This window comes from Chironomus tepperi, unplaced genomic scaffold, assembly GCF_022539635.2.
Source record: "Chironomus tepperi strain 1889 unplaced genomic scaffold, CSIRO-AGI_Ctep_v1 contig_87, whole genome shotgun sequence".
In the NCBI taxonomy this organism is placed as follows: domain Eukaryota; kingdom Metazoa; phylum Arthropoda; class Insecta; order Diptera; family Chironomidae; genus Chironomus; species Chironomus tepperi.
Window position 1 is genome coordinate 484,396 of NW_027226209.1, and position 14,142 is coordinate 498,537.

General features: G+C 31.4%; 1 protein-coding gene across 2 annotated transcripts in view; it reads right to left on the reverse strand.

The window, feature by feature from the left end:
• chas (chascon) overlaps nt 1-14,142 on the reverse strand; it is a 219,825-nt gene that overhangs the window by 174,031 nt on the left and 31,652 nt on the right. For both annotated transcript variants that reach the window (XM_070635286.1, XM_070635285.1), the window contains exon 3: nt 8,966-9,234. In XM_070635286.1, coding sequence (XP_070491387.1) covers nt 8,966-9,037 — 72 coding nt within the window. In that variant the 5' untranslated portion in view covers nt 9,038-9,234. The remainder of the gene's footprint in view (nt 1-8,965; nt 9,235-14,142) is intronic.

Below are 14,142 nucleotides of genomic sequence, written 5' to 3' on the forward strand. Positions count from 1 at the left end.
TGCAGATTTTAGAGTTTGCATTTAATTGTTATGAGAAGTGCCAACGAGGTTAGCATTTTGGATTGTGTGCTTTAAAATGGAATTTGTGCACTTTTTAGATGCTCTAGACCAGTGCTTGAGCCCTTTTCTTTTTGCAGTACACTTTGGTGGCAAGACTCGAAGAAAACTGAACACCATAAAATCCATGGCATTTCTAGAAAATCGTGACATCACACTGGTTGCTCATCACTGCACTGCACCGAAAATTGACTTAATTGAATGTAAGCTAATGAAATATACAAGCAGTTAAAGTTGAGCTTCTGTGGAGTAATCATGACAGCGATTGACTCAAATTGGAGTGTGGTAAATGAGCTATCGAAAGGTTCGAATAAGATCATTTCCAAATTTGAGCTTTTTCAGAACAACAAGATTAGCTTACGAATTAAATATTGATAGAACGGACCTAAAAGTATCAGTTTATGCCAATTTAAGATCGAAACAAAAGCCTAAATTAATTCAAAACTCAATATTGTTGATATTACGTGGATATAGAATAACTAACATATTATGCGCTTCAAACCATATCTTCTAACTTCCTCAAATGCCTCATAATTTTCAACATCAAAAATTTGCAATCATACCTAACTAAACGCACGTTTAGCATGAGAAATTTTCATTTTTTTTCCCTACTATATTATGCATATACTTGAAGTATTTATTGAAGAATAAAAGAAGTGGTTTTTCTATCAGCGATGGACTCAATTTACAATAACCGACTCAAAAGCGTTTAAGTATCACTTCTATTGCTAAGCCATACGATCTTTATCTCAATGCAGAAATATTACTATGCAATTGTACACCTTAAAGTAAACATTGAGAAAGAGAGGTGACAAAATTAATGTTATCACGCATCGTCCCACATTTAATTCAATTGACAGTCTCAAGTCTTTACCATAAAATAATCAATGAGTCCGACGATTACACTTTTACGCGATATTAAATATTATAATAAGATAGTCGTGCAATTGTGAATGAGAAAAAAAGTGGACAGAGCAATAAGAAGTTATTGAGAGAGGTTGTTATGCCATTTCCGTTCAATTCAAGCGCGTCGCATGCGTCTAAAAATTTTTTTACACTTTATGTTTTAATGGAGATGGATAATCATAGTGTTTTGGAATTGGAATTGAAAATTGCAAAATAAAGTCTTAAGTAAATAAACTGTGAGACTTATCAATTAATGGTCACTTGAGTGATTGTGTGTGTTTTTGTTTGACTTTTGTTTTAAGGTAATCGTTTGGATCTTCAATTGACGTAACATGATACGTTCAGGTCAGTTCTATATAAATTCTATCAATATTTCGTTCGTAAGATTCATAATCTTGTACTAGGTCCGTTTCTTTCCTGACCCGTTTCTTAATTCAATTCCTAGCGGCACAAGGCGTTCAACCGTAAAATTAGCCATAATGGAGCCTTCACAGCAATTTCGCATCTTGCCGTTGATGCCGCGATGTAGTGGTGCCTTAGGCAGCATACTGTGCTGTTCCGGCTACCCATAGCTTCAATTTCGTCTTGATCTCGTACATTTAGCAGTTTAAGTATCTTAGTTTCTGAAAGTGCAGCAACTGTGAGGATTCGAACCTACGACCTTCGATTAACCACACCAATTTCGAGCTGAACACCTAAACGATTACTCCAGAGACTAATCTTTTATTTATTTAACGTTTTATCGCTCCCCGTGTTTAACTTTGCATAACATCTTTCCTTTCACTTGTTGAGCATAAAAACATTTTGTTAACAAATTTATCATAAACTTTTTTTTATTTCTCAATTTTAAAAATTCCTTTCTAAATTCCCAATTCGTGCCATTTAAATATTTCTCACTCTTTGCAAAACATTCAAAAATGCGTTTATTATTATTGTTTACTAATGATAAATTAGACACTAGCAAAAAAAACACCAAGAAGAAATCGTAAACATAATGAATGATAATTACGAGGTCGCTTGAGGGCACGAAACAAAACTTTAACTAGTGGTTGATTAATTGCAAATGAATGGTCGAATATTAAAATTTATTACTTAATAGGAGGCTTTCATCTCACTTCTTTCTTTTCTTGCGCCTTGAAATTCAATTATCGTGAAAAAATCTGGATGACTTGAAGCGATTTTTTGTTTTTAATTTACTGATTTTCTTAGATCTTGACTAACAGATCAATTCATTTGCATAGATATGGTTTATAATTTTAAGATTGGTTTATTAAGAATGTGGTGATCGCGGCTATAAATTCCTTAGTCCTTGAAATGAAGAAGCGACAGTAACGTTGCTGGTCAGAAATTCCAACAGGAAACTTTCATGGTATGAGTACAATCTCAGGGAAAGTCTAGTTGGATTCGGGTGCTTTTTTGTTGTTCTAGTCACGCCAACTTGTGGTATTCGTGATTTGTTACACAAATTGGGAGGTGAAGTTTATAAATCCTAAGGCATACAGAGTTTGAAGATCAATAACCAAAAGCAACCGTCTTTAAGAAAACAAAAAATCGTATTCAATGTTTCGTATTCATTCGTATCAGGTTATATCAGCCAGACACCAAGTCATTTGATCGAAAAATGCTCACATTTAAATCAATTAAGGATAACAAGCTTAGTGATGCAACAAACCACCAAAGAATATTAAATATCCCTCAACACCGCACTTCAAAGTCTGCAAATAAATCATAAATCCAATAAGTGAGAAACGAAGTGAAGAATCATATTCTATACTAGGTCTAAACCACAATCTAAATTTATCGCTATAAGGAATAAAAAAAATCGATTTAAAAATATCAAAAACCACAGCGTTGATACACAAAAGAGAAGTTAACGATAAATTATTGCAAAATAAATTGATAATTAATAGGATTAAATGGCAATTTTGGTCAAATCAATAAATCGTTATGGATTTAGTTCCTCCCTCTTGTCTTAACTCTAAAATTTATCATTTTATCGCTTAATATTTATGGATGATTCGGTTAAGTCGCTATCAAAATTGAGTTTAGTAAAAAATTTTAATCTTTTTTTGTGGTGATTTCGAGGCTCGTTTTCAATTACGAAATGTGGTAAAAAATGGTTAACTTTAGTTTCGGGGTATATTTTATGGCCAATACATATTTTATGTCTTAACCTTTGTTTTATGTTTATGTGTCATATGTCTAGTCTAATTGTGCAGAAAATTAGATCAGAAATGCCAATCATTTGGAGTGAAATTTTAGATAAACTGCTAATTGCGATTATTTTCGTGTACTTAATTGGTTTGTGCCAAAATGTTAGATATGATGTGATTCATGTGATTATGATTGACTGGAGCAAAAATTGCTGTTGGACATGTGAAAAATTAAAAATATTTGATGATTGAAAGAAATTGAAATTTTTAAATTTTGATTAGTTTTCTTTAAAATAATTAATTAAATTTCGGAAATGGAAAGTGATGGCAAGTGATGGTCATTGATAAAGCATAAAATTCTAATCAGACTGACTCAAGCATATTATTTATGACTAAATCCTTCAAAACATTAGTCTCGTCTTTAAATGCGCATATGTTTAAAATATTTTTGCATAAAAAAGCTATAAAAAATCAAAATATTTTTCACTGAATCCCATTAACATTTTATTAATATTTTCATTAATTAATTAAATTAAAATTGATACATCTAATCTGTTTATTAATAAATTAATTTCAATTTACACTCCAACAAGCTGCTTAAGCACATGCAATTCATCAAATATTGAATCAAAGAGATCGTGTAATTAATTAAATATTTATTCCAATTCCAACTTTCTGCTTGTTTCCAAAAGCATTTAATTTGAGTATTTAAAGGCTTAATGAATCCAAATTTTCTTTCTAATTATTTGGGAGTCAATTAGTTAAATTAAAATTATTTATTCAATTGTTCAAGTTTTTAAAATTGTTTATCGATTTATGGATCAAAATTGGATGTTAAGTGGCTTGATCGTGGTCTGCGTTTGTAATTAGTTATGCTAATATTCAGCAGAACCTAATAAATATCTGATTTTGTTACCAGAGCTCAAATTGACAAGTAGTTGAGTCGTCTAGACTTAAGTTGATTAGACTCAAGTTGTTTTTTCATACAAAATTCCGATACAAGTTCGAGCACTAGTTGATATTCGATATTAAAAGTAAGGTTTCTCAAAGTCTCGGTTTCGACAAATTTTGGAGACCGAGACTTCAAGACAATTCTTACAGGTCTCGGTCTCGACAGTTAAGAGACCATTAAGTCTTGATCTCGGTCTCGAGCAAATCTCGACAACCTTTAATAAATATCAAAGAAATAAGGATTGGTGAATGGAAACTCATTTTGAACAAACTAAGTCTTTTGTTCATCCATTCAAATTTGTGACCACCATAAATTTTCAAAAACGACAAATTCCTCAATTTTTTAATGTTTAGTAATTAATTTTTAAGTGTTTGACATTTACAGCATACATAAAATCCCTCACAAATCACAACTATGAACCTAAGCCATATATCAAGAAATCTCGTACAAAATGACCCTTAATAGCAATGTCTTCAATAAAACTTATTAATCCTCTTACTTTTAATTGCCTTTATTAAACCTTAAATCTCATAATTACAGCATTGAAGTTTCCAATCGCATCTTCACGAAATTACATTACCTTAAGTGGTCGATTGGATATTCTGTTTTTGTGTGCAATATCGATATTTTTAAAGAGTGCTAATTAAATGCAACTGGTCTAAGTATGTGCATTATGCATATCTACTTATAAATTCATGATGTAATTCATACAATAATTAACAAGTTAGCAAGTCGACTATAGAAAATTTATACAAACACTCAACACATACGCATGTATGGTATAGAGAATAAATCGTTATGGTGCTATGAATTCAATAATGAAATTTATGTACTTTTTATAAAAATAAATTCAAAGATCTTTTGATTGCACATTTGTATGTTATTATGCATCAGCATGTAGAAAGAAATGAAAATCAACCCGTCAAAAAATTACATAATCGGAAATGCGGGATAGCTCTTACTGCTATACTTGGTATTCTTGTTTTTGATTGAATGTCTATTTGTGTAATGATACATAAACACAGTTTATGGAATTATTTACAATAACAATCCAAAACAAGAGATCTAGACAACATGAAACAACATGGAATTGCTGTGTTTATTGGGAAATGATGAAGGCTGCTGGCTGGAGATTATTGGATCTGATAAATTGATGAATGGTTTTGGTGAAGGCGTTAAGAATTTTGAGATTGCATGAAATGTTTTCATCATTTCAAACTAGCAATGACTAAAGTTTAAGATTTAAAAATTTCAATCGAAAGCTTGCATTTTCTATATTTTAGATGCGCCGACCTTTCAATTTTCGATTGAACCTAATAGTTTGTCTACAGATCTGCAGTTTTGGACAAACCTTAACAAAATCCCACAAAAATCAATTTTATTTTTCAAAATTAATATAAAATTTATTAAAAATTTGATAAAATGTGATTTATGTGTTCGAAGCGCTTTAAATCTTATCTCAATCTCATTTTCCATAAGCACCGTAAAGGCTTAGTCTGGGTACAGTCCAATCTACTCTCCACCAATTTATCTTTCTCACGCCACCTCAATTACTGCATTCGATATCAAAAAATATCTAACTACACCCATGGCAAGCTCCACAAAAATCTCACAGAAAACCTCATCCAAGGACCTCAGACCACATAAAAATCAACAATAAATTCAATTATATCTCAATCTCATTAATTGAAAAATCATAAACATTATTATTAAAAGCTTAATTGAATGTCAAACAATTGCAACAAAATAACACAATAACAGTATCGTGATTCATTAATTACTAATTAAATTCATAAATTTTATGATTTCCTTCCATTCGCTTGTCATTCTTAATTGCATGATTATTAATGAACGTAAATTATCATTATGAGACTATATCGATATAAAATGATCACAGCAATGCCGCATCTCAAGTCGCCTGCTGATTCATTGAAATATTCATAAAATCAGTTCCATTTGCTTAAGTTTGATGATTTATGTGCGACAAAATAAGAGAATATTTTGATGTGACATACGTTAAATTTATTGGTCATTACACAAGAGATTAATGTGCATCTTTTTTGGTCACCGCGATGACATTTGATCTCTCTCAACATTGTTACAACATGGCTCATGTGGAATTTTTATTTTTTTACATCATTCAGCATAGAAATTGAAAGCATAAAGGAAATTATTGAAATATTTTAAAGTAGCCAACAAATGTTGAATAGCTATTTGTTTATAAATATCCACACAATTTACTACATTGTATTTTATAAAATTGGATAAAGAATGAAAATACGTATCGATTGAAAGTGATTAAGACTCAAAAGTTTTTAAATTTTTCATTTTTCAATATTGGCTACTGTAATTATGTGAATGAATTTAGACATTTTTCAATTTGAGTTGGGAAAGGTGGGGAATTTTGATAGGAATTTATGATTTTTACTTTCGTTAAATATGAGTTATTTGAGGGATTATACATGAATGATATAGCAAACTAGGCCAGTACCCTAAAAATTGGCCCCTAACTAATCGCTCGAACTCATGGTAACAGGGTAGGTATTGCCCTTGGTACCGAAGTAATAAGCCGAGGATCAAAACCAGCTGTCGCAATGGTGAGGAGACGGCTTCACGTTTATCGTTTATACGGCCATATAGCAGTACTTTAGCGAACACCCTGTGCTGTTCGGACTACAGCCCAAAAACAAAACCATTGCATATCGACAAATAAATCAACAAAGTTTCGATATCCATAAGATAATTCCATTATCTTTTAACAATCTGCAAAGTAATTTTTATTCCTGCTCATATCATGATTTTGATCTTAATTGTAGATAATTTTTAACGATTATTACAAGCGATTAAGCTTTTAGCCCGAACAACACAATGTATTCGCTAGGACACCGCTACGCAGGAGCAGAGGCAAAAACTCCACTTCAGCCCCTCCAAATAAGCCGCTACGTCACCGAATTATGTAAAATGCGAAGTTGCCCTGGCAGCATCATAACTGCTAATTAAGACCTATTTTTACGACCAAAAATGCGATTCCTCCCATTGTATTTCTCGGGTATCTCTTTACATTTATGACCAAATATCAATTTTATTCCTCATACCACTCATGAGCATGCCAGGCTACAATCTTAAACTATATAAAATTCAAAATTGTTTTAAAAAATGCTTTTGAGATTAGATTAAAGTAAAACAAAAAAAAATGATATAGGTGTGGCATAGATAGAAGCATTTAAATTTAAATACGTAATTTTAATGATTATACTTAAATGTTGCATGACACAAAGCTGCTTGTTGGAGCAAATTTCAAAATTTTTTCATTCTGTCTGCTGTATCATGTCGTTGAAAAATGAGCAATGTATAGAGACAAGAATTTGAGATATGCAATTAGATGAATGACAAAAAAACATGTCAATTGACTGCTGAAATTGTCTTTTGTCATACAAAGTTAAAGATTAATTTGACGACATGCTGTGACTTTAATTATTGTTGATTTTATTGAATGTTTGTGGGATTTTTGAGTAATTTAAAGGTTTTTTATGCAAATTAAGTTTTCGGCAAATGTAAGCTATTGCCCGAACAGCATGAGTCGATGGATCGGTCCATAATCCGGTACCAGGACGGACCAAACCGAATTCGGCGCCAAGCCAGAAATTTACAGTAAAATTTTCAATAATTTAAAATTTCAAATCAATTATTAATTTCAATCTATACTCATAACTTATTAGCACTTAATTTCAATGTCCACCAAGCCATTGAACACATAAAACAAAGCAACACAAAAGAAAATTCCAGTCAGTCATATCCAAATACATCGAAATTTTAATGTCAATTATTAAACAAACAAAAGAAAACATCAATAAATAAGCGAAAAAAAAATGATTCAAAAACAAATAAAGGATTGGTGTTTATTGATATTTTGAATAATGATAGAAATGGAGGAGAAGATCTATGAAAAAATGAATAATGAGACGCGAAGTATGAGATGAAATTCTTAACCTGAAAAATAAACAAGAAATCTATTTTTGCGCTCCTCCATTTCTTCGTCTTCTTTTTTGAGCTTTTACAAATAAATTGAGTGAATGTTTTGCATGCTAAAAAATGTGCAAATTGATTTTAATGATGTTATGGAAATTTTGTGCAAAATTTTGTGATTTTTAAAGAGTTTTTAAAAGGCTTTATAGCATTATTCATGATTGACCATAAATAATATCGAATCGATCATAAACATAATCGTAATTATTAGCTTTATAAGATATATATGGACAAATAGGTAAATATGAGAACGGACTTAAGTGAGTGCAAAAATATTACAGATTTTGGTTTTTTGAGATGAAAACTTGATGAAAACACATGAAATTTCTGATTAACTCATTTTTGTAACTTGTAAAAGTATGAAAACCGAAACTTTGCGTTTAATTGCAGTGGTATTTATAATTTGAGTATAAAATAACCATTGACATTTCTTAACAAATTCAAAGCCTTTTAATTCTTGTGCTCATGCTTCACATTTCCTTATCCGAGCGACACAATGCTCAAACCACATTTTTGGTCAAAACAATGATTAGAAATCAGTCGTTAGGACAATTTCTTGATTTGCCGGCAGCACAGCGATGCCCTAACGAACACCTTGACTATTAGTGTTAATAATTCCCAACCATAAGAACAATCTGACAAAATCCCCACAAGAGTTAACATTTCTATTGTTATCCAAAAACAAAACTTTGTTAAAAATAATTTGGGTTCGACGCTTACTCATCAATTGAAGTCTTTCATTATTAAGTAGAGAAATAAATTCCTCGTCATCGTCAAATGCAAAAGGTATCGAAATAAAAAGCAATTCATTAATGAACAGTAAACAATCGCGTGGAAAAATTTTTAAATTAAAATGCAAATGATTACTCACCAATTCATTATTCATTGTTGCATTCGCTTCTGTTGTTGGAATCACAGATAAATCTTCATTCATTGCAGACATGATGGTGACTTTAAAACCTTCACTTTGTATATCTTTTCTTCTTTCTTTATTTACTTTTTGTATTTTCACCTTTTTATGTCTTTTTCCTTTACTGCTTACTTTTATTATTGTTTGTCAAGTTCTCTTTTCCCTTTCAATATTTCAGCATGACATAAAAACTTAATATATGTACGATAGCGAAAGATATAAAAAAAGACCTGCAAAGAAAAAAGATGAAGATGAAAAGTTATTATTTTTCTTTTTTTAACTGCCCTCGAGATATGACTTGTGTCTTGAGTATATCATAAAGGCATCGAGCATCGTAAAAGTGTTAAATAAGCAACAATGATATGGATGGATATACACATATATGACGGTCTATTTATTATGTCACTTTTACACTCATCTCTTGTCACTCGGATAGTAAAAATGATTGACTACCTTGTCTTGTATAAATAAGTATTGAGGAAGAAGAATTATGAAACGTTTTTAAAAGAGAGAAAATAAGGCACAGGACATATTTGGATTGTGAAATTTTGTGAGATCTTTGAAATGTAATGGATATCTGTCTTTGTGCAGTTAAATGTCTTGCTGGTCGAATAGGTAAGGAGGTTGGCTCAAATTAAGAGTGGATAGGGCATGGAAACCTGACAGTCGTGGGTTCGAATTCAGTCAAATCCAAATTTGTTCTTTTTCGGAAGTTTAAAGACTTAGATTACAAAAAGGATGAAATCAAGCCATGATATGGGCATTTTACAACGTGTGATTAAGGAACGAATCAAGAATCTGGAGAGTAGTTAGGAACACACCCGGACACTCAAAATCAAGTTCACAAAAATTCAAACTTCCACAAAATAATATTCAAAAATTGCACCAATAACCCAAATATCCAAATCAAGACAAACTTCCAAGATTATCCCTCAAAAATTCGCTCTAGTTCCGATCTTTTATCCATTTTTTGGCCAAAATATATTAATTTTTGCATTGAACTTCAAAAGCTGAGTTTTGTGTGGTTTGTTCAATATCATACCAACCGCAATAAAATCTTAAAAGAGATCATCCACATAAAAAATTGTTTAATAAACAAAGAAGAGTTTCTCGGCACATATTTAGCCTGAAGACATTCAGGTGGGCTTAAAATGTACACAAAAGAGTTTTTAATGAAAGAAAATTTTACGCATTTAAACGCATTGATTTATGAGCCATACCATAAATCTTGGATTTAAAGCAAGCAACTTTGTCATAGAAAATGTTAAATAAATCTCAGATATATTTCGAAAACCTCTCAACAGTTTCGGACACCAAAAGCTCAACATTCCGAAAGCTCCAGTAAAAAGCTCATTGAAAAAAATCACGAAAATGCAGACCAAAAGAGACGACGTAAAAATGCAGGTCAGTAAAGTCACAGTTTTATTTTACAACTTCCCACATTTTCTCTTTCATTCGTTCATTCATACATTTATATGCCGACGATTAAAGTCAGTTGATCGGCACATAATAATAACATTAATATATCAGTCGAGTCAAATCTTATTCTTCTTATTATTTCTCTTTTGTTTGTTGATAGAAATTCATTTTTTTTTTTGTGAGAGGTAAATAAGCAGCATTTGACATATGATCTGCATAAATTGATGAAAATGGAAGAATTTGATTATGGTTAATGATTAAAATAAATTGCAAGTGAATGATGAAGTTTTGTCTAGGTTTGTTCACTGTTTGCTTTAACCGGCAATTAACGTGAACTACAGAAAAATGTCAAATTCAGAAAATTGTGAAGAATTTTTATGGAACAGCACAATTTAGACGCTAAGGCGCTGATAGATCGCAGTGTTGATACAACAAGACGTAAAGGTACTGCTGCAAAACGACGCTCAAAAATAAAATTTGTTCGGATTCATGAAAATATTGCATCATAACCTCACAAAAGTCCATGAATCTTCGGATGACAAAAATATTCACCAAATCTAATCACAGCACAATCTTTCCAATAACATCCAAAGTCCATTCATCTGCTTATTCATAATCTTATCTACGCATCTTCAAAATTGAAATTGATTCATTCCAAAATTCATTCAATAATTGTCCATGTAAGCTGAACAGCCAATTTTATTAATCTTTAAATGAATTTGGGAATCACCATAAGTGACAAAGCCTCAATTTATAAATAAAAAAAATTTAAATCGCACAAGTGACGGTGTTGAAATCAATTTTTATGTTTATATTCATGTGGATTATGTATCGAATCGCCATGCACAAATCACTGTATAGATATATATTCAGATTGTTGAAAATCATAACAAAAATACCAAAAGCGAAAGAGAATTCAATAGAAATTTAGATAAAAATAGCAATTTAGACGATTCATGATGAAATCATTAATTTTTATGGGATTTGGATATTTGTCTATGTCTCTTCTTTCCTTCGTTGTCGCGCGGCTCTAGTGACCGACAAAACAAAGGCAAAAATACAGCAAAAATAAATTTTATTTCAAGGACTTAAAATGACTTTCTGCAAAAATTTCTTCATTTCGTCGCTCGAATTTACAACAATATTCCAAATGTCTCTCTTGTCATGAATTGAGGTTCATTAATGAGCGAATTGTTCACATGAATGGCATTTTTTATATTTTTCTATCCATCTTTCTCACTTTACACAATTTATGAAGTATGGAAAAGAAGTAAGGAAAAAATTACATGGTATTTAAGTGTCGTTTAATTAGCATATTATAGCACCTCGCAATATTACACTATAGTTTATGGAAATATGTAAATCAATACACGTAAAAGTAAGGCATTTATGTGACTTTGCAATGTCGTCTAAACAATAAGTGATGACGATGACAATTGAGGGATAGGAAGCTTGGGTTTGAATAAGGTTTTGAAGCAGTAGTGTATGCTGCAGTAAATTAATGTAAGCTTTTGTTCCAATTCCTCAGTAAGTTACAATATATTCAGGTCCGTTCTAGAAAAAACTCTTCATTGTGAATCCCTTGACCCTACACAAAAACCCTTTACCCAAATAACCTTAGTCGGTTAAATCAATCCTAAATCTGGCATCAGGATGACGTGAAGCTGGCTTGGTGCCGGATTCAAGCCAAATCTCTAAACAATGCCAAATCAGAGTCAAACCATTCTGATGAATTTTGATCAATTATCCGGTTTATGTTCTATGGGTCAATTTCGAAAAATCCCTAAATTGATGTTGGGTTTCGAACTCGAGAGTTCAAATTCAAAACCAATTTTTTGACTCAAATCTTGCTAACTAAACTATCAAGGTACTTATATCATTCAATAAGACATTAACTAAAGTCAAGTATCATACCAATCCGAAAATTTCCAGGCAATATATGAGATTTCCTGTCCAATTTCAACCTTCCCAATCCCAAATTCAACGAATCACCCTTCCGAATTCAACAAGTCACCAACCCTTCACTGACGGCAAAATGTCATAAAGAAAACACCACGAAAATGTAAAATATTATCCGTAAATAATTGAATGCCTACGATAATTTGTGAAACATGTAAGTGAAATATATTATCAACAGTTTTATTGCAGAAAATTGCTTTTTTAACTACTTTGTTGCTTACATTTTTAACAATTCAATTGAAAATAAATGGTATGTAGACATACTCCACTGGTGACCACAGACATCTTTTCATTTGAATGAAATAACGTGTGTAAATAGAACAACTCAATTAATTACCGATTAATTAAATCACATGTAATTAATTTCAAAATTAATTTAATTAATAATGAAGTTGAATATGAAAAAAATTCAAAAAATGAGCTGTGCTTGCAGTGAGCACCTTGTGGTAACAACAATGTTGTGATTTTTAATGCGCTTATTTTTTTATACTTTTTTTTCACAACTAGGCATATCAGATATAGCTGGTTTGTCACTTAATTTAATTGAATTGGCATGCAGCTCGCAATATGAGCTATAGATATAATAAATAATGAGAATGCTGAGTGTAGACAGATAAGTTGTATTTGCATGTAAGCTCATTATGTAATTGAATTCCTTATCAGTTTATCTTTAATGACTTTATTCATTGAAAAGAAGTGAATGTAGGAAGATTTTTGGTGATAAATGGGGAATGGTTTCGCAGATACTTGTGAATTTCGATGAGTGATAATAATTGGCATGAGTATAATGTGGTAGTTAACTTAAGTGGCACGGTGCGGCGAACCGCAATTTTTGCCTCAAAAATAAGTCGAAATCAGCTGTTATGTTGCCGTTAGGGCAGATTTGCGTCTTGTCGTTGACACAACGGAGTGACACCCTAATGATGCGCTCCTCGGATAATCGTCCAGCAATGTATATTTCCTGCATAGAAATGATTTATTGGAATGAGATTTGATTGACTACTCATTCAGAAAATTATTCAGTCAACTTACTTCTAACATAAACCCTTAAATACACCCTTAAACCCTTAAATACAGCATACAAATAACTCGTCACAAAAACCTACAAGCACAAATTAATGAGCACTTATTAACCATTTAAACCACCTTACAAACGACATTTCAAGCAACCATCCAGGATTCAACACATTCAGTCATTTCAATGAGAAAATAAACAATAATTTTCATGACGGAAGTCTCGTAATTCTTATTGCTTATTTTTTATATCTACTTCTATTTATAAAAGTTGACAGAACTTCCTAGCAACTGACAATAACAACACATTTTCATTCATACTCAATAGTAACAACTTCTACAGCAATTTCGTGGGCAGATAAATAGTTGATACGCAAGCATTTCGCACACACGCAACGTTCACAGTCAATGATATTAGCCTAAACAATCTCTTTTTAATGAAGCACAATTGGTCGGTTATGCAAAAATTACTAAGAGTGTATTTTATGCCTAATAAATAATAGCGATAGTGATGATTATGTGCATAAAAATGCTTTTTGCTGCACTCCAAGATTTCTATTTAATTTATTATGTACCAATATATTGAGACAGCCAGACTCATAACTTAATGTACAAAATAAAAGCGAGAGGTGCTGCATGAGGAGATCCCATTGATCTTAAATAAACAAAAATATTAATAAATATTAGATTAAAAAAAATTTCTACTTTAATAATGTGAAAATTTATTTTCATTGCCAATACAAGAG